We start from the raw sequence: 18,909 nt of genomic DNA, 5'->3' as shown, positions 1-18,909 counted from the left end.
TGGTAGTGCACTATTTCCCCCATGTAGCAGGTTTGGGGGTTCAAATCCTCACTTTGCTTTATTTTGTTGAATTACCCTATGTAGTGCACAGTCCATGCTGATGGGCCGAGTCCTTCACCCGCGTGCTAGGCCGAATATACTGACTGGCTGAATTAGGGGCTAAATCTTCCAATTAATTTTCTTAATATAATAGATATGGGATTTGTACCAATTACCCGCTCACCCAATTAAACAACATGGAAGTCACCCAATTAAACAACATGGATGTTCTAAAATTTAGCCCAACAACCCACGGTGCCAAGACACACTACCTTTAACTACGTCCATCATTCCTACTCAGCAACTCCGGAGTCAACCCGCCACACACTCCCCTCCGGGGTGATTGGTTGGCTGGTTGAAGCCTAGCCAGGCCACCAGAGTTTTTTTTTATCAAACGCACCTGCATTACTTAAGGCAAACGTACACATACAAACCCATAGGCACATTCTAGCAGGATACAGAATGGACAGCTGTCCAAGCCATCTTACACAAATGACCCTAAGAAAAAAAGAAATATCAACCAAGTCCTCGAGATCTTCTGTGTACGCCACCAACGCCGCCCCGTGATCCCCTCTGTCATCGCCGAAGCCATCGCCGAAGCTGGAGAAGAACGGTAGCAGCACCAAGGCCAGTGGAAGCACCATCGCACAAGGCTTTGAAACGAGCCGCCAAAGAACAAAACCAAGAAGGAGCATCGGCCTGGGACGCACCCCATGCTCCCCTGGCCTAGGACCAGCACACCTCGCCGGCAACGAAACCAGTGCGCAGATCCACCCACCGTCAAACCACAAACCCAGCAGCAATCCCTCTGCATCGGGCTGTCGACACCTCCAAGATGCCAAGCAGCGGACTCCTACACCAACACCAAACTCACAGAGCAAATCAAGAAGAGCGAGCTCACCCAGATCTGCCCGGAGTAGCAAAATCCTCTCCGCCGCTTCGCCGTCGCCAGCAATCGACAGAAGGAACAAACTCCTCTCCACCGCGCCTCCGACAGCGGCCAGCAGCAAAAGGAACACCATTATTCTCCGACGGACCGACACCACGGCCACCCCCGGAACCCTAGCTCCACCGTCGGACCTCAATAGCGAGCAAAACCTAACCCTAAGCAGCCATCTACCTAAGCTATATACATCCGCGCGACGATTCCACAACACACCTCCCTCTCTGCCGACGAGACCATCGACGAAGAAGAAAGGGGGCGATGGAATCGCCGCCGGAAGCGGCGTGCGCGTCGCAGTCGCCCTCTCCTCTTCTCTACTGTAGATGGGGAAAAGAGGAAGGGAAACGCTCTCTCAGGCCACCAAAGTTGGCCATATGCAAAAAGCATCCCTCCGCCTAGCTCTGCTGGTAGGGATGGAAAACCGACATGAGATATCCGAATTATTCGACATTTATATCTGTTTAAATATAAATATAAATATATGTATCCGTATCCGTATTCGAATTTAATTTGGTAATAAAGTGGATACATTTGAATTTGATTTTCACTATCACTTGCAGATTTTATTGAAACAACCAGATTTTATTGAAACACAAAATCAATTGCAGGCATACACACTATATAATATCGGATTAGTTTCGCACTTTGTACTGCTGGCTTCTTCTTTAGCCAACCAACAATATTTTTCTCTCACACCAAACCAATACCAGCCACCAACCACCAGCCAGCCAGCTCTCACAGCAAACCAGCACCATAGCCAGCATTCGTTGCTGAGCCCACCAGTCAGCCACCAGCTGCGGACCTAGAACTGTGTAGCATTAGCATAGCGCTTTTCGTTTATTTCCCCTTCCGCAAACCAAAATGTTGGCGGCTCGCCGGCTCTCCGCCGCCACCTCCGCCTCCACTTCTCCTCTCCTCGGCCGCCGCCTCTCTGTGCAGACCCAACCCACGCCCCCTCCGGAGGCGACCGAGTCGGGGCCGGGAGCGTGGGCCCGCCGCGCGGTGGCGCTCTCGCTGCTGGGGCTGACCGGCGCCGTCGCGGCCAGCGCCGTCAGTGACCTCTCTGTGTTTCTCTCCTGCTCCAGGTCGTGCTCTCGAATCCCGTGGCGCCTTACATTCAGTATTTGCGTTTCTCGTGATGCTTGTCTTTGGGATCAGCACGCCCTTGAATGTTTGGGTTTGTAAGCCATTGTTTTAACGGTATATGTAACTGATTTTCGTTTCACCTGTTCTATATTTAGGATTTTTTGACCTGTGACCTAGACCTATATGCGTAGTACTTTTGATCCCTACGTAGAGGATGAATGGTGACTTTGTGTCAGCCTGTAGGATTCTTGTACCTTGGAATGATGCTATGTTAGTCATGTAATGTGCTTACTTGCCATTGTTGGATTTGGTTTCCGTTGTCCACAAGAAGAATTGCTGTGGCTTACTTCTTTTGGTGCCCTTGTTGCAGCCAGGCAATAGAGAAGGCCACCCAGAACCTGCAGATAGTGAATGCCATTGGCAAGCCGATTGTCCGGGGTCCCTGGTACAGTGCTTCCATTGCTGTGAATCATGCGAGGCATTCTGTCTCCTGCACGTTCCCAGTGTCCGCCCCCCAAGGAAGCGGGCTTCTGAAGTTCAAGGCTGTTCGTTTGGGAGGTATGTGCTAGTAACATCACAAATCAAATTTGTCGAGGTAATTCCAGTCGTTATGAGTGAACTGATTAGACATTCCTATTAGGATCCTGTGATGTTACTTAAGCTACACCAGCTCAGTGCCTCCAAAAAACTGAAAGAGTCTTCCGCTAATGTCCATATTGTAGCTTAACCTTTGGATGTAGGAAATTATATCTATACTTTAGTTTTTCCCTTGTGTACTAAATGTTGCAGGAGTTGTGGTTACCTTAGTGGAAAGGAAGACTATAACAATACACATTGTTTGCAGACTTAGTTGATTGATAGCAGCTCTTAAGCCAATTTTGTCATTCCTTGGCATTACAGACCTACCAGACCTTACAATGCCCCACTCCCCCCAAATATTATTGTAGGACACATTAAAAAATGCTAGGTGGGCGACTGGACAATAGGTTATGGGTTATGTCTGTTATGTTAAATTTCTTTGAATTTATCAGTAAAAAATAAAAGAATCTATACTTGTTACCAATCTTTTCTATAACCTATATTGTTCTTTTAAAACATTAGTTTTAGCTTGTTGGTCGGCTTTCATTTTAACCCATGGCCTATGAAGTTCATGAGGATTCTTATGTAGATGAAATGATGAATTGATGATTATTTACCATTTAGATAATCTGCCTAGTTAATTGCTTCGTTCTGTGTTCTCATTAAGGATTAATAATTTTAGAAGATTGGTTTAGGATTTAGCTCATGTGATAGTCATGGCATGATGACATAGGGAAGCAAACTATGTGAAGGAAACTTGATGTAATGTGGATGCAAATATAAAATACATTATCATAAGGTATGGTGCAAAGAAGAAACAAACAGATGTCAGTGAAACCACAATACTCGGTTTTAAGTGAGCTAAGCACTCATTATCAAACATCGGAGTTAGAGATTAGGAACGCTAACCACAACAAAATTGGCCCCTAGATGCTTATTACATATTTGGCATCCACATCGACCTAAATGGATCATGATACATACTTCAGATTCCTCTCTAGGAGACATCATACAATTAGATCTTGTACCTCTCGCCCAATAAATCTGGCAGTTCTGGTTTATGCTTGATATTTGGCAGTGGAAAATTTACAGAACTCAAAAAATATCAAATCATAATTCATTAATACATTAAAAACAGTATTGTAATGTCAATGGACTCATTGCATACCTGCTTGATCTATGCTATCTATACTATCATGATAGCAAGATCGATAATCAGAAAATCAAGAAATAAAATGCAGGGCTTTATTGATATTAAGACAGTAAGTTTTACTAATTTACCTCATGTATAATGCTGACACAACACATTAGGTTCGAAATGGAGAGGGCACAAAGGCAACCAGAAAACTCAAGAAATTGAATATTGAAATCGCTGTACTAAATTCCTGCTGAGGGTGTGGTTTGGTGGAGTGGAAGGGAGAAGAGGGGGAGGGGGGGGGGGGGGTTCAGGGAATGAAGGAGATGCATAATGGGTTGTTTTGCCTCGATGAATGGAAGAATCGGATGGTATTACATACAGCATACAAAAGTGAAGAAATTCAGACTACTAGTTCTAAGTTAAATATTGAAGGAGTATTAATTGTTGCTAAGAGCAGAGGATTGGTTGCCCAACTTCCAAGTAATTTTCCTATGGTTCTATCCTAACCTTTATGTTAACTTTCAATTGCCTAGGTCCATTTGTCATTGCTGTATTTTTTCTATAGAGCTTATACTGTACTGATTTGGGCAATAATGGTAATAGCTAATCAATGGCCTCATTTTGGAAAACTGTAACAACGATGTTTAACCACAATTGGTAAGGCTTGTCATAACAAGATTCCACATAAACAAGAGCTTGTGTAGTGGAGGTAGGACTCCACTACCATGGGTATTTTACAAATGCTGTGATGTCCCCATCAATCTTTGCACCCTGTATTTCTTCTCATTCTGTACTTGTTAAATGCTGCTGTGCTTTATGCTCTTCTAGCGTTATGGATTGACTTATAGATAGGGCAGCAGGAACAAACCGGCTAGTTGTCCGCTGTGCTATTATAGCCAGCCCCTAACAAACTTACTAATATATCCTAACAAAATAACTATCCTGATGTGGCTAATAACCTGGTAACAAAAGATGGTAGGTAACAAATAAATCAACTTACCAAGGCTGGAAATATCTGGAATTACAAGTTAAATGTTCCTCTATTTCATTTTTTATTTTTGAAGTTTTCATATCCCTTATTGGGTAACAAACTTTTTGTTAGATGATGGAAAGTTGCGCAGCAAACAAACAATGGCAATGTTGGTATGGTGATTTGCTCCGTGACACTGACAGCGACTGGTTGATACTATTTCTAGTGCCTGCTGCTCATTATATGGAGTTATTGTCTTGCACTCTGAGAGCTTTTAGTGGGTCAACTAGAAAAAAACTTAAAACAAGACAATTCCTTCTTCCTATTGTGCAACATTTTCTAGCAGATGTGAACTTTTTTAATAAAGTAGTTCATTCCCATTGAATTGAATCACTGTGGTTTGATGCTTGCAGTGGCAACTTAATTAGTATCTCATCGCATTTTACTCTCGCAGATGAATCTTGGTATTCATTCCTAAAGCCCAGTGACTGGGAGATACTCATAATGGATGCCATCCTTGATATTCATACTGAAGATGGGAAACCGCGGACGATGAGGGTAACCATTCCAGACAACACCCCTGCTCCACCTCCAGCCGACTGCACCGCGTGCAAGTCCCATACAACTCCGCCTCCACTGCCAGCGGATAACTGAATTCATTTGGATATGATTTATTCATCTGAATGTGGCTACCATGGAGTGATCTGTTCTTTCCTCAATCCCCAGCAAACCTGGAGGAAATAAGTGTCATATTTTTTTTACCCAAGAAGGTGCAGATCCATATTAAGAAATAGAAGAATACTTTTTTGACATTGGAAATCCGGACACATGGGATAGGATAGGTTAGACGAAAATATGTATCCGGCCGTTCATACTCTAAACTTCTGAAGGTCATGTTTATCATTCTTAAACAGCTAAGATTTGCTTTAGGATCACTTGCTAGCAATAAAGCATGACAGAAAGTTTAGGTTGATATTGCATACGGGAAAATATAGTTAGCTAGGTTTATGACTTGTGTTCTCATTCTCTTTGCAATGCTTGCCTATTAGGACTACATAATTATGTTTTCCAGCTTTCTTGGAGAATCATGTGTCGTGTCTGCTTGCAGGGCTGGCCCTTTGGCAGGCCAGCCACAATGGGCTTTCGAGATTTGGCTAGGACCGTGTACTTCTCAATACACGGCTATGTAGTCCAACGTAAGATTAATGCCCAAGAACAAGTACTCCCTCCATATTGTAAAGAACATGTACTCCCTCTACATTGTAAAGTAAGTCGTTTTCAGTTTAAAAATATAGATATGACACTCTAAAAATATAGATAGCAAGGTATGCTGGTAATATACATGAATATGGTATTTCTATTGGTAAAATACGGTAGAATACCGCAAACATATTTCTCAAAAACGATGGAAGACGCTCAAATCATTTTCGTTTTCACTTTCATATTATTTTACCATTTTCGTTTTCATTTTTTCGATAATTATTTTCATTTTCATTTAGCTTTAAAAGTCGATAAAATTTCAAAAATGATCATCGAAAATCAAAAACTATAATTTTCGTTTTCATCCCTACGGCCTCGGCTCTGGCCCTCCTTTTTTTTTTCCGTCCTCCCTGCGTCTGTTGATGTGGTGGTTCTGCAGCTAGAAGATGGGTTGCGATGCGTGAATGCGTCTCTACCTGCCCCAGCAGCTCCAGGCGTTGTTTTGCACTGCGGCGCATACGTATTTTGTTCTTGCGCACGGCCAGATTACCCTGTGTTCTGATGTACCTCATGAATAGACCAGATTACCCTGTATTTTGACGTTTCTCATGAATAAAGGTCTTTGACGTTCGGCCAGATTACTCTTTGTTTTGACGTTCCTCATGAATAAAGATGGACCAAATTACCCTGTATTTTGACGTTTCTCGTGAATCTAGGTCTCTGATGTTTGCGCTGCCGTGTTTTCTCTTTCGCCACTGGCGGTCCGTGAATCGGGCTTTCGCATCAGCACGCGCCGAGGGTTCCTCGACTCCACCCATCGCAGAGCCCCCAAGCGTTCCTCCGCGGTCGAGCCGCCCGCTGATTGCTTTTTGGCTGAATCAGGGTGCTCGGATCGAGTGTCAAAAGGGTAGACCGAGCGGAATCCTATCGCCTCCCATACGTAGGCCTATTCTACAGATGATGCATTCGTGACTTTCTCAAAAAAATAAATGAAAAGGCGATAACAATGTTGCTACAAGCAATTGAACTAAAAGAACCTCTTCAGTTTGTCATATACAAAATGGATTGGCCATGCAGATGTGAGATCCTCGTTTGCCGCACGTCAAACTTTCAGATCAAAATTACGCACGCCGCATGCTAACCACACCAGACAAGCACTCTTTACACATCAAATACCTAGAGGGGTAAAAAGGGGGAAACAAGAAAAGAACTGCACAACGCACACTCTGGGAGGGCCCGGCTTCTTACATTGGGCGTAACATTTTTTAAGCACATACTGACATAAGAGCACATTCCATGAGATACAATAACCCCTCTCTTCCTCAAACGACGAATTGTATATCATGATCGATGTGTAGTGCACTATGAGCAGCCCAAACATTTACTTACTGGGCCTAGGAACTCCAGGAAGCTTGATGATTGTGGGGGACTCTGTTCCTCAGTTTTTGAAGGCAGGTGTCTGAGGAATGCCCTAACAGCACCTGTCACCCCGTCTTCAGATTCCATGGCTTTAGCCAGCTCCACAGCCTTCTCTTTCACCTGAAATTTCATGGGGTATTTATTCATTACATTCAAGGGTGGATGAGTCTCCTCTGACTACTTCCATCTGACGCGGTCACAGATGTGTGGGCCAAGTGTGTCAACATCACAAGAAAGTTAAATCAGAACCCGCGCCATGCTACTCAACACTAGGCTACTAGTGAAATAACACATCCAACACTACTTTTATGTGGCATAGGGGCTCTAATTGTAGTTTGCACGTGTGTATTCCAACCTGTCCCACGTCAATTGCCAAGAGATAAAGCTGTTGGCACCAAAATATACTAAATGTTTGTGATACATGCTAGAATTGAAGAATTTATATTCTATCACGAAACAGAAACCATGTTATGCAACACATGTCATGACTTTCTTCTTGTTAAGCTTAACCCCCATCGGAAATTAATGGTGGGGGGCATAATATTTAAGGTGCAGCAACCTTCGCTCATTAGACTAGTTATTTGGGTTGAGTCAGGCCCGAGGCCTTTATTGGTTGTGGGCTCCAGGAGACTCGGGCCTGGTGGTTCTTGCTATCTATCTCCTCAGTATCAAGTCGCAGGGAAAAACAGCAATATCAAGAAAACAATTTATGCTCTCTAGCCCAAAAATTGCATAACTTACCGCTGGTTCCAGCATGAACTTTATAGCATCAACCAATTTCTGCAAACCAAATTGATCAACTGGAATTGGTGGAGGCCCTAGCCCTCTTGCGTGCACCCGATCGCCCCAGAAAGGTTGGTCACCGAAGAAAGGTACAATAGTTGTAGGACACTGCAAAGTCAGACACTAACATGAACAACTAAATTAAGTACAAGAAATCTCTTACAGTACTAGTGTGCAGCAAGAAAGGTGTTTTAAACATATGCCTGATTCCATCCTATTCCAAACATAGGCTGAAAGGCAAGTGGTGGTAGTTTAAAATGTCGCCCTCTTCTCAACATGTGTTTGCGTCAAGGACAGTGTGAAGTGTGAACCACTTCCAGAGCCAGAACAAAAAGTCTGTTGTCCAGTGAAACTTACAAGAACAAATTCGAACAAACTATTGTGCATAGAACTAAAGACGTGGAGAGAGCGCTTACCGCCGCTTTAAGACCAGCAGCTGTAGTTCCAGCACCACCATGATGCACCTATGTAGGCAGGGGGGAAAAAGAGTAAAGCATAAACCTCCACTCAAATCTTAAGTAGCACAAAGTCACCGTCAAAGTATCAAATGTGAATTTGCTGTCACTATAATTAAAATTTTACAAGGTAAGACAACAAGCTAAAAGGGATATGTTCAAGAAGTGGCTTACCACTGCCTTACACTGCAGAAAAAGCCAGTCGTGAGGGCAGTTGTCCAGTAGATATACAAAATCTTTTGGTTCTGCCACTGCCAAAAATTCTGAATTCTGTTAGAATAGAATCTGAATATATGGCAGGCAAAAAACCGCAAAACAAACTAAGGATAGGAACTTACAGGTCCCAAGGCCACCCCAGCCTTTGTTAATGATACCTCTCTGTCCAGTAATTTCCAGTGCTTTGACAATAATTTCAGTCATCTTTTGTGGCTCTTGAACTGGCTAGTATATCAGGAGAAAAGACAAATCAAATGCCAGAAAGTTGTTAAGGGGAAACCCTGAGAAGATATTGACAGACGCACAGAGCCCCTATCACTATTTTCATTCATTCAAGTATATAATTAACTTTGTAGCTTATCCATATGCAAGCTTATAGCTTATCCATATGCATGCTTATAGAAGATATAATCAAGTAAAACGTATTTATACATAAAACAATCAATGGTAGCAGTAGTTCATATGCAATCACTTTTTATAATGATATATTGGAACACAGATTTGGAATGAATGGAATACTACAGATCTAGAGATGTTCATGTCACGTAAGTATTTGAGGAGAAAATCACAAAATTCTGACATACTAGCTGGCAAAGGGTGTTCAGGGGTGATAGCACAAACTAATCCATTAGCAAAAATTAGTCTCTGGTGTCAAAACATGAACCATGCCTCAGACCGCATAATAGGCTTAGTAGCTATCAAAATTGGCTGTTTTTGAACTCAGCATTTTTGGACAAGTCATCTAAATAAATTGAGCTTAAAATTTCAAGTGAATACTTCTGTTGCACAAGGATTCTAGACTTTGTACCAAAATCATTCATTCACATTCACATATAAATGCTACCAAAGGACTACAAAGCTCCAAATGGATAAACTGCACTCTTTCAGTTATCATAACTAGTGAACATAGCATTTAAGATGCTGCTATGCAGTAAAACAGCTAAGGGTGCCTATGGTACAAGCACTGTCAATGGCATTAGGATATAATTTACAAAATACGTCATATTCAAGTAACCCTATTTAGACAGGAAGAATTAAGTACAAACCACATACACAAGTGCAAGTCAAAGAAAATTGCCAGCGTGTCTAGAATACTTTAATACAATGAATTAAACAATACAGTCAATCAGATCAAATAAGATTATAACTTGTATAAATTGAAAATAAAGACAGGTTAGCTGATCTTACAAGGCTACCAAAACCAACATATATGGGCTTGTCACCAGCTTCAAGCCATTTCACAAGTGGTTCAGGAGGCACATAATTGGAAGCCAGATCAAGGAAGCAAAATCCAACAACATCAATCTTGGGGCCCCAATCTGCACTTCGATATATGAAAATTATATTGAGATGCTGGCCCATTCAAAAGTTTTAAAAAAATGCTAGAGGCTAAACCATAATATGCAAATGTAACACAAAATGTTTTGACAATAAGCTACTACACTAGTGCATCATGTCTCCTTTAAAATTAACTATGTGGGAAAGCTCCTCACAATACAGTTAAACAAGCAATTTTTCATGTTATACTTCAAATGACAGTTCACAGAAATTTTAGACTCCTGAAAACTACAGGCAATTATGATGTTACTAACCAACCAGTTAGGCAGTCATAACTGAGTAACTGACGCATGCTCTCATATAATAAGAAGTCCACAAGAGCGCTCCCGTAAGTCATTCAGAAGCTCAGGCACATTACTCCTCTAGTGCCATGAACAGTTAGGTTCTTCACTTACGCAAAATTTGTAATGTAATGTAAGGTAAGTTCCTTTTCAGTTAAACCAACTAGCACATGTGTTTACTCTCTTCAGAAACCCTGACTCTCCTATGACAATCTTTTCTATTCATTGCCGCTATGGTCTTGCAAGTGACGACATAGCTCAAAAGAGTGGCAGATGGATGAATGATGACCATGATCGCACCAGCATCAGGACGGCACCAAGGCGTGGCTAAGGAGTTGAGCATGTGCCACGGGGTCGAAGCACAAGATCGAGAGAAAGTTGGGAAGGAGGGAGTTCTATTTCCTTTCTTCAGCAACAACATTGCCATGTCTCTTATTAACGACCATAGTCTAAAGATAGGAGTTTGGAACCAGCAAAAGATATACTAATTTAGAAACATAGTTCCTGACTCATATAGACCAAATCAAGATGAAGTCCATTGAAGATAAACTACTAGCCATGTGAGCCACTGCTAGACATCAAGATGAAGTCTCTTGGCTGACATCTGGCTATGGCACCATGTACCACGATATGGTGCTGTGGGGCTCCACCATTGAGCTTGAAGCCTACTATAACATCTCCATGACATGAAGTCTATCCTATTTACTCACGGTGATGGTGATAGCTCTGTCCAAAGAAAAATACATTTGTAAGTTGTAACAGTGGCTGACCCACATCACTCTGTGTAGATTGGATAACTGATTTGGTCAATGACATATGGGTCTGGTAATAACATCACTTTACCATCCATATTAAGATCCACTTCATGCAAAGAGTCTTTTTTTGACATACAGCATTTTTTTCAGAATAGATCTTCAAGATTTTAACACCTACTAATAGATTAGCTGCCACCAGAAAGAGATCCAAGTTCAGAGTTCAGACCAACATGCTTTGACAACTAATATGGGAAAAGAATGACCAGTTAATTGTACAAATTTCAGCTCAAGCCAATAGATATGGCAAACCTTTTGGTTTGGGGACTAGATGAGGACTCCAAATGTATCCATGAGGAATGTCATTGCCAGAACCCTGTGCACCACTTAGGTATGTTACAGGGCGCAGCTTCAACTTTTTCTTTCTAAATTCATTTATCATATCTCTTATTCCAAGCCAAATCATTGAGTCCACAATTTGATATGAAAGCTGCAAATGGAGAAATAATTGTAAAGGCAACATATCAAATCAGATAGTCATCAAGATCATCCAATCAAGTATGTATGCTCTAGAAAATGCCTTTGGCTAGTGAGTTTGGGCTTGCTTTCCATTGCATAAGAAATAATTGTAAAGGCAAAGTATCAAATCAGATATTGTCACCAAGATCATCCAATCAAGTATGTATGCTCAAGAAAGTGCCTTTGGTTAATGAGTTTGAGCTTGCTTTTTTATCACAGAAGCTTTTCATTGATTTACTGAATTTTAGCAAAAGTTTGCATCATTACATTGATCCAATATCCAGTTTGATATCAGTTGCACACTGACAAGACTGGTCTAACAAACAACATTTAACAACGTAGGATAACATATCATGAGATGATAGTAGATACCTAGATGATTCGGTTATTCACCGATACCTAAACAGTTTCTGAACAGATCAACTTAGTTCTTTTGATTTGTGGATTAATAAAGAGAATGGAATTTGCATGATGATAAAGCATTGGGATGACTATTATGATTATTCTCCTCGTCAATTTTCCATTTCCAATCATTTAGGAAGGTCCAGACCATTTGGGAGACGAGAGGAAGTCAAGTAAAAGTACTATTTTTCCCCAAAGCTAGACGCACGTTAGAGTTGAAAGGATTCAGACTTAGTAGGACCAAGACCGAGTACATGATGTGCGATTTCAGCGCGACTAGGCATGAGGGGGGAGACGTTAGTCTAGATGGACAAGTGGTGGTCCAGAAGGATACTTTTCGGTATTTAGGATCGGTGCTACAAAAGGATGGCGACATTGATGAAGATGTTAGGCATAGAATTTCAGCTGGCTGGTTGAAATGGCGGCAAGCTTCTGGCATCCTTTGTGACAAGAGGGTGCCATAAAAGCTAAAAGGCAAATTCTATAGGACAGCAATTCGTCCGGCGATGCTATACGGTGCTGAATGTTGGCCTACAAAAAGGCGACATGTCCAGCAACTGAGTGTAGCAGAGATGCGGATGTTGCGGTGGTTTTGCGGGCACACAAGGAGGGATAGAGTCCGGAACGAAGTTATTCAGGATAGGGTCGGAGTGGCACCAATTGAGGAGAAACTTACCCAGCATCGGCTGAGATGGTTTGGACATGTCCAACGAAGGCCTCCTGAGGCGCCGGTGCGTAATGGGGTTCTTGAGCGGGTCGACAATGTAAAGAGGGGTAGAGGTAGACCTAAACTGACGTGGGATGAGTCGGTTAAGAGAGACCTTAAGGATTGGAATATCTCTAAAGAGATAACTTTGGATAGGAGCGCTTGGAGACTAGCTATCAATGTGCATGAACCTTGAACTTATTTCTTTCGGGTTTCATCTCTAGCCTACCCCAACTTGCTTGGGAAAAAAGGGTATGTTGTTGTTGTTGTTGAATGTAAACTTACTCGATATCCGGCAGATTGCTTGACACGAGAAAGAGGATGAGGAAATTCACTAGTTGGCCTGAATAAACAGCACAAGTTAGAACTGCAAATACCATAGAAGATCTGTACTCTTTAGAGAAAAAGCAGGATAACAGAGACTCACGTCCATGGCATGGTAAAGAATATATGAATTGGTACTTTTAGTGCTTCTGCCACATGCGTATGTCCTGAACAACAATCATGATTATAATTCAAATTAGTGAGCTAATATAGGTCTTGATCACAAGAACAAAAATACGCTGGAAGGAGACAATCAAGTCGCAGCATGTAGAATTAACTGTAACATTGATTTTAATGGAACCTGTTTGCATTATATGACATAGACTTCAAGCTAAAAAGATTTTGCTTGTAGTACTTTTGAGAAACTGATTGCCTTCCAGAGTTGGACTGAACAACTAAGAAAAAAAAATAAAGTGTCACAGAAAGCTGGCTCATAAAGAGGTACTATGGCCTGAGCCCTCCTAAACGCTATGGCTGGGCAGTGTCTTTTCGTCCAACCTGAATGTTGCTTTTGCCGGCCTGGCCAACGCACCACATGATCAGGTCTCAGCAAATTTAAGCTTGCCTGAAGTGAAACTGATAGGACGATTTTTCTCTTGCAATCATTATGTGATTTTCTACATGAATAGTCAGACTATGCTTTTCTTCTCTATTGCAAACCAAGCCAAAGAAAGAAATGGAGGGACCTCTACAAGAAATATGAAAAGGAAAAACATGACTTTACAGATGATAAGTGTCGCTATATAATGTGTCAAAGGGAAAGATCAGCATACTACAGATGAATAAAGGAAATAATCAATCTACGGTAGAATCATCTTAAGTCAAAAATGTATAACTGTCACATGCAGAATCTATCTCAGGAACTTTTTCTTTCCTTCAATTGGGGATTGTCTCTAGTGCTGGTTACAGTTATAATAAATGAAATAGATTTCGATAATCGGGAAAGAAAACAAAGCAAGATGCAAAGAACCTTTAAAATAAATGAGATATACTGACCATAAGCAGGTGGGTTCGCAATAATTGCATCTACTTTGAAAGGAATGCCAGTGTCAGGATCAGGATCCTTGCATGCGGGCAGCAAAGAAAATATTATTTCTTTAATCTGTTTTCTTTGAATAGCAATTTCTGATGGTCCCGAAGGTAGGAATCCTTTATTCTTCACCATGTCTGCTCGAATTATGAACGTATCAAATATATTATCTTAAAATAATGTAAAAACTCGGAAAAACTTGTTAAAAATCATACATTCAGCAAGTACTTTGGGATCTCCACCAAGCGGGTAAAACTCCAGGCCAGCTGTTAGTACAAACTCCTTAAAGTTGGCATGAGTTGCCAATCGCACACGGTGCCCATAATCCTGCAACAAAAATCAGAAATAACAAATGTTGGCATTCAGCTGCAAGAAGCACAAAGCTAACCTGAATTAACACAGAGAGAGCGAGACAGCACCAGAGACAGAGAACTGGATTGATAAAAAGTTTCAACAATGACTGACCTGTAAGCGTTTTCCTATAGCAACAAATGGTTGCACATCTCCTCGTGTACCCACAATAAGTATAACAATTTGCATAGGAGGCCTGTATGGTATGTCTGTTCCATCCAATGATTCGTCAACAGCAACTTCAGTATAACCATCCTCTGTCCCACCAGCTGCAGCTGGTTCCAAACCACTTGGTACATCAACAACCACAGTTCCATCATCTTTTACTGTAGCAATCCGATTTAGCATTTTGAGCTGCATGAGGTGGACCAAAGGTAAGGAAACAAAAAGATCATGAAAAAATGAGCAGAAAGCTGTCATCTTCCTACTAGGAAGCCTTTAAACTTTTTCAGGAGTACATTGCAGTCTTACTTATGACTTCCTCATCAGTTCCAAATAGACATTGCATTAATTTTAAAATATACTGGGAATTAAAAGACAAAAAAAATCTCAAAAGAAACGGATAAATAGGAGCCCTGAGATATATCCACCTTCTTTTTTATTGGAATCCTTTCATCAAATAACTGTTTAGCAGGATCATCAGCTGGATTGCTTTGCCGGCGACGCTCAGTTCTGGACCTTTCCAAATTTGATGGGCCTGCAGTTTCATTGGTTATTTCATCATTCTTAATCACCCCTGGCATGGTACTTGCTCTATGGAGGCCTCTGTCATCTACTGGGAAAACAAAAGATAGTCATGTTAGCAAAAAGAAAAATAGATAGCAATTATCATCACTAACTATAAAGAATGAAGACAAAATTGTACCAACAAAAACTACAATAGTACAGATCAGTCGAATGCCAACCCCAAACATAGGTTTGGCTGTGGTTTAAAGTTTTCTGCAGCAAGCCATCCTTAATAGTTGATATCAACTAAATCATACTTAGTTATACTTGATTCACTGAAACTGAGTGCAATGCTGATTGTCAATATAACCCAGTTCTAGTAAGGTCAACTCATTGATCACACCTAAATACAAAAAAAAAAAATCAATGCAATCCACTAAAGTTTGATCACCTCAGATCTCAACAGACATGACCTCTTAAGCATAGCAGACCAAGACAACAATACAATGTCCAACATGCAAGATCCTGTCAACCTAAATGAATCTAAAACAACATGCCAGCATGTGATAGCACCTAATTTTGAAGGTTCCCTCTGACTTATCTGTAGCTGGTACCAGGAAAGAAGAAACGAAGTGTTCCTCTCCACGCTTCTTGAGCACAATTTTTCACATACCATTATTAATAATCATTTTTAAACTAAAGCATGATGGATCGAAGGTCCAGCAAAGTTCAATTTCAGGTAGCAGTGTAAATTTAAGACATTTCTTAAAATCGCCAGCATTGGTGTAAGGAAAAAAAATCTATATCTCAACAGCTTGTCAATATAGAGACTATGGATGATTTTCTTGAAAGGTGAAGAGACAACTGCAGTTGCCATTTGCCAAAGATTCTAAACCGACCACTTCAGTCCAAGATATATACAGAAGGAAATGTTGGCCCCATTTCCACAGCTTATGATTGAGCAGAACCTGCCTATTGGAAAACTGGTGAAACGCACACCCCAATTATTCTGCTTATTTGGTTCATCCTCAGATTTTGCTTGCTAATAAACGGTTGCTGAATCCTGTTATTTTGGATTTTTAATCTGAGGAGAAGCTAAAAAATAAGAGGTGACAAACAGGGAGTTATCTTCTAGTTTGATAAGCAATAATGTTATTCACAGTTCTCAGAGATATAGCCAGAAAGCACAAACCATGAAAACCTGACAAATCCTCACCGAAATACACAAAATACTAAAATTACATATTTTTTGACCGCTCAATGCTCTAATAAGAATGTGCATGCCTAACCATGGAGCATGTAATATCTAGGCCGCTGACTTCATTTCAACAAGCCATAAGCCTAGAAAACAACCGTAAAATGACTACCATGGGAAATGGCACATTTATGTGTCTGGCATGTTTCAGCAAGTCATAAAACTTTAAGCAAGACTAAACAGAACAAGATATCCAATGTTGCAACCTAACAGTTAGATTGTGTGACCAACAGAGACAACATCAAAGAAGCTACTAGCATAAAGCAAAACCTGTCTGCCAATGTGTATGAATGCAGAGTAATCCAGTTGTGCTAAAGCGGAGACGGGACAAAGCAGAAGCGGCCCCTGCCCCGCGCGCAGCACACCCTGGGGCGGCGGGGCGAAACCCCGGAGCCCCCACCCGACAGAAGCAGCACCGAAACCCCACGAGGCAGGAGGACAGGAGAGCGGAGGACGCGCGAGATCACCTGCGGAGGATGACCCCGCGGCCGGGGGGCCGCTCCTCGTGCGGTCCCCGTTGGAAGCAGAGGGCGCCGGCGCCTCCCCTCCTGCCGCTCCCGCGACGCCGCTGCCGCTCCCCTCGGTCGCCATTTATAGACGACCCGCCCCCACCGACCGACCGGCGGAGGAGGCTCCTTCTCGCGAGCCGCCGCCTCTGCTGCTGCGGCTGCGCGCCGCCAGATCCACGCGCTCGGCGGGTGAATATGCTTGGCTTGGGCTTTGGCTCCCTCCCTGGCTTGTGCGGCCGGAATTGGAATTCGCGGGCCGTGCGCCGCGGCGGAAAGCGGAGCGGGGAGAGGAGAGAGCGAAGCAAAGCGGCCGATGCGATGCCTGCAGCTCAGCACTCAAGATCGCAATGGGTACCCGAAATCTGAGTAATCCACGGATTTTATCCAATAAAAAGATAGGTATGTAATAAGTTTTTTATCTGTGAGTATGTTATTGGGCAAAATTTTATACCCGTCGGGTATGGCGGGTACGGATGCGCATATATACTATCCATACCCACCTACCCACGGGTAAGAAATACCCGCACAAAAGTCAAGCTATCCTAAGTGCCTAACTCATTTTAACCTATATGACCCATGAATTTGACCCAAATCCAATTAATCCCTCCTAGTATATATATTGTTGAACTCTTTTTAAATCCTACTCCACACTCACTCCAATTTTAATTTGAAATGAATTATTTTTTATATGAATATGTGATATTTATATGTAATTCTCGGTATGCTTTTCGGGTACGGGTTACCCGTCGGGTATAAATTACCCACCGGTGACGGGTATGGAAGCATTTTCCTACCCGTATACGGGTACGGGTAACCCGACGAGTAAAATTTAGTTCTAACGGGTACGAATATAGGTGGCTACTACCCGACAGGTATATGCCCATTGCCATCTCTACTCAGCACTCTGCCTCTGGCTCTGCTCTTCTCCCCCTCTCTCCCTCTCTTTCCGCGCCTGCTTCGCTGTGATTATTTTTACTTTTTTTATTTACTTTTTTCCTTTTTTTGCCTTTATTATTTTCTGCCTTTTTTCTTCTCCAACGACTCAACCTGAGGTGTGAGCTGTGGAAATAATAAAAAAGACAACTCGTAAATGGCCGTATCCTTTTCCGTTTCCCCAGGGGCGGAATCATTGCGTTGTGGGCGAGAGAGAGCGAGCAGGAGGGAGCGCAGGTGGTGGCGGCGGCGGTGGCACGTTGACCGCTTGCCCCGATGCTGCCTGCGTGTGCCCTGGGCAGGTGGTGCGGTGGCGAGGGCAGTTTTTTTTTTTGAAAAGTTGGCGAGGGCAGTTTGGAAAGCGTTTTTTACCATCGGTTGAACGGATTTTAGGCCCATTCCAAACGCAGGCGCGGCTGCTGAGCAAAAGTGGCTACCGTATTGTGCTAAAAAAATTCAGAGAAATAATAGCTATTACTCCCTCTGTTTCTTATTAAACGTCATTTTTTATTTTCGTGCCACAAATTTAACTAGATTTATAGAAAATACGTGCAACATTTGTATCTCCAAATAAATTTATTAAAAAACTAGATTTAAAGTTCTATCTAATAATATCAATCATGTATCATAAATATTAATATTATTTTATATAAAATTAATCAAAATTATTTCTCGGAAAGCGAGAACGACAGTTATTTAGGGACAGAGGGAGTAGTTCCAAAAAAAAAGGGGACAGAGGGAGTAGTACGCAGCAAAAGTAGCAACCGTTTTTCTAAAATTCACTAGAATAATGTAAAGGTCTTCATGCAGCCTAAAATTATTTTTTTCGAAAAGGTTCCTATCAAACACATATAACAGCCGTTTCGTTTTTCGGAGAATCAAACTTTCTAAACTTTGGCCACCTGTATCTGTTCTTTCTAGCCTTGGAAACACATAAATTGAATTGTCCTTAATGATGACTTTGTTATAATATATTTTGCTATGAATTTATTATATATGATGGGTAACGTTTGTT

The 18,909-nt window shown here is 41.8% G+C and overlaps 2 protein-coding genes across 5 annotated transcripts; one reads left to right on the top strand and one right to left on the bottom strand.

The window, feature by feature from the left end:
* Positions 1-1,792: 1,792 nt before the first annotated feature.
* LOC120682013 lies at positions 1,793-5,828 on the top strand. Of its 2 annotated transcripts, none has more exons than XM_039963731.1 (3): positions 1,793-2,067; positions 2,439-2,626; positions 5,210-5,828. In XM_039963731.1, exons 1-3 carry the CDS (start codon positions 1,844-1,846, stop codon positions 5,407-5,409), a joined length of 612 nt encoding a protein of 203 aa, XP_039819665.1. In that variant the 5' UTR covers positions 1,793-1,843; the 3' UTR covers positions 5,410-5,828. The 2 variants fall into 2 exon arrangements, 1 of the variants encoding a protein (XP_039819665.1); XR_005678174.1 differs by having other exon boundaries at positions 1,869-2,067; positions 2,443-2,626.
* A 1,134-nt stretch (positions 5,829-6,962) lies between these two features.
* LOC120682012 (sterol 3-beta-glucosyltransferase UGT80A2-like) lies at positions 6,963-17,295 on the bottom strand. Of its 3 annotated transcripts, none has more exons than XM_039963728.1 (14): positions 16,920-17,295; positions 15,122-15,306; positions 14,646-14,885; positions 14,396-14,507; positions 14,147-14,317; positions 13,254-13,317; positions 13,112-13,169; positions 11,512-11,689; positions 10,017-10,147; positions 8,951-9,053; positions 8,787-8,863; positions 8,574-8,621; positions 8,116-8,265; positions 6,963-7,494 (listed from the first exon to the last, which is right to left on the bottom strand). In XM_039963728.1, exons 1-14 carry the CDS (start codon positions 17,041-17,043, stop codon positions 7,318-7,320), a joined length of 1,818 nt encoding a protein of 605 aa, XP_039819662.1. In that variant the 5' UTR covers positions 17,044-17,295; the 3' UTR covers positions 6,963-7,317. The 3 variants fall into 3 exon arrangements, with proteins under 3 accessions (XP_039819662.1, XP_039819663.1, XP_039819664.1); XM_039963729.1 differs by having other exon boundaries at positions 15,122-15,303; positions 16,920-17,280; XM_039963730.1 differs by having other exon boundaries at positions 15,122-15,309; positions 16,938-17,280.
* Between the last annotated feature and the right edge of the window lie 1,614 nt (positions 17,296-18,909).

The sequence above is a fragment of the Panicum virgatum genome, chromosome 7N (assembly GCF_016808335.1).
Source record: "Panicum virgatum strain AP13 chromosome 7N, P.virgatum_v5, whole genome shotgun sequence".
Lineage (NCBI taxonomy): Eukaryota > Viridiplantae > Streptophyta > Magnoliopsida > Poales > Poaceae > Panicum > Panicum virgatum.
Note: the sequence above shows the minus strand (reverse complement) of the source record. Positions and strands in the feature narration are given on the sequence as shown.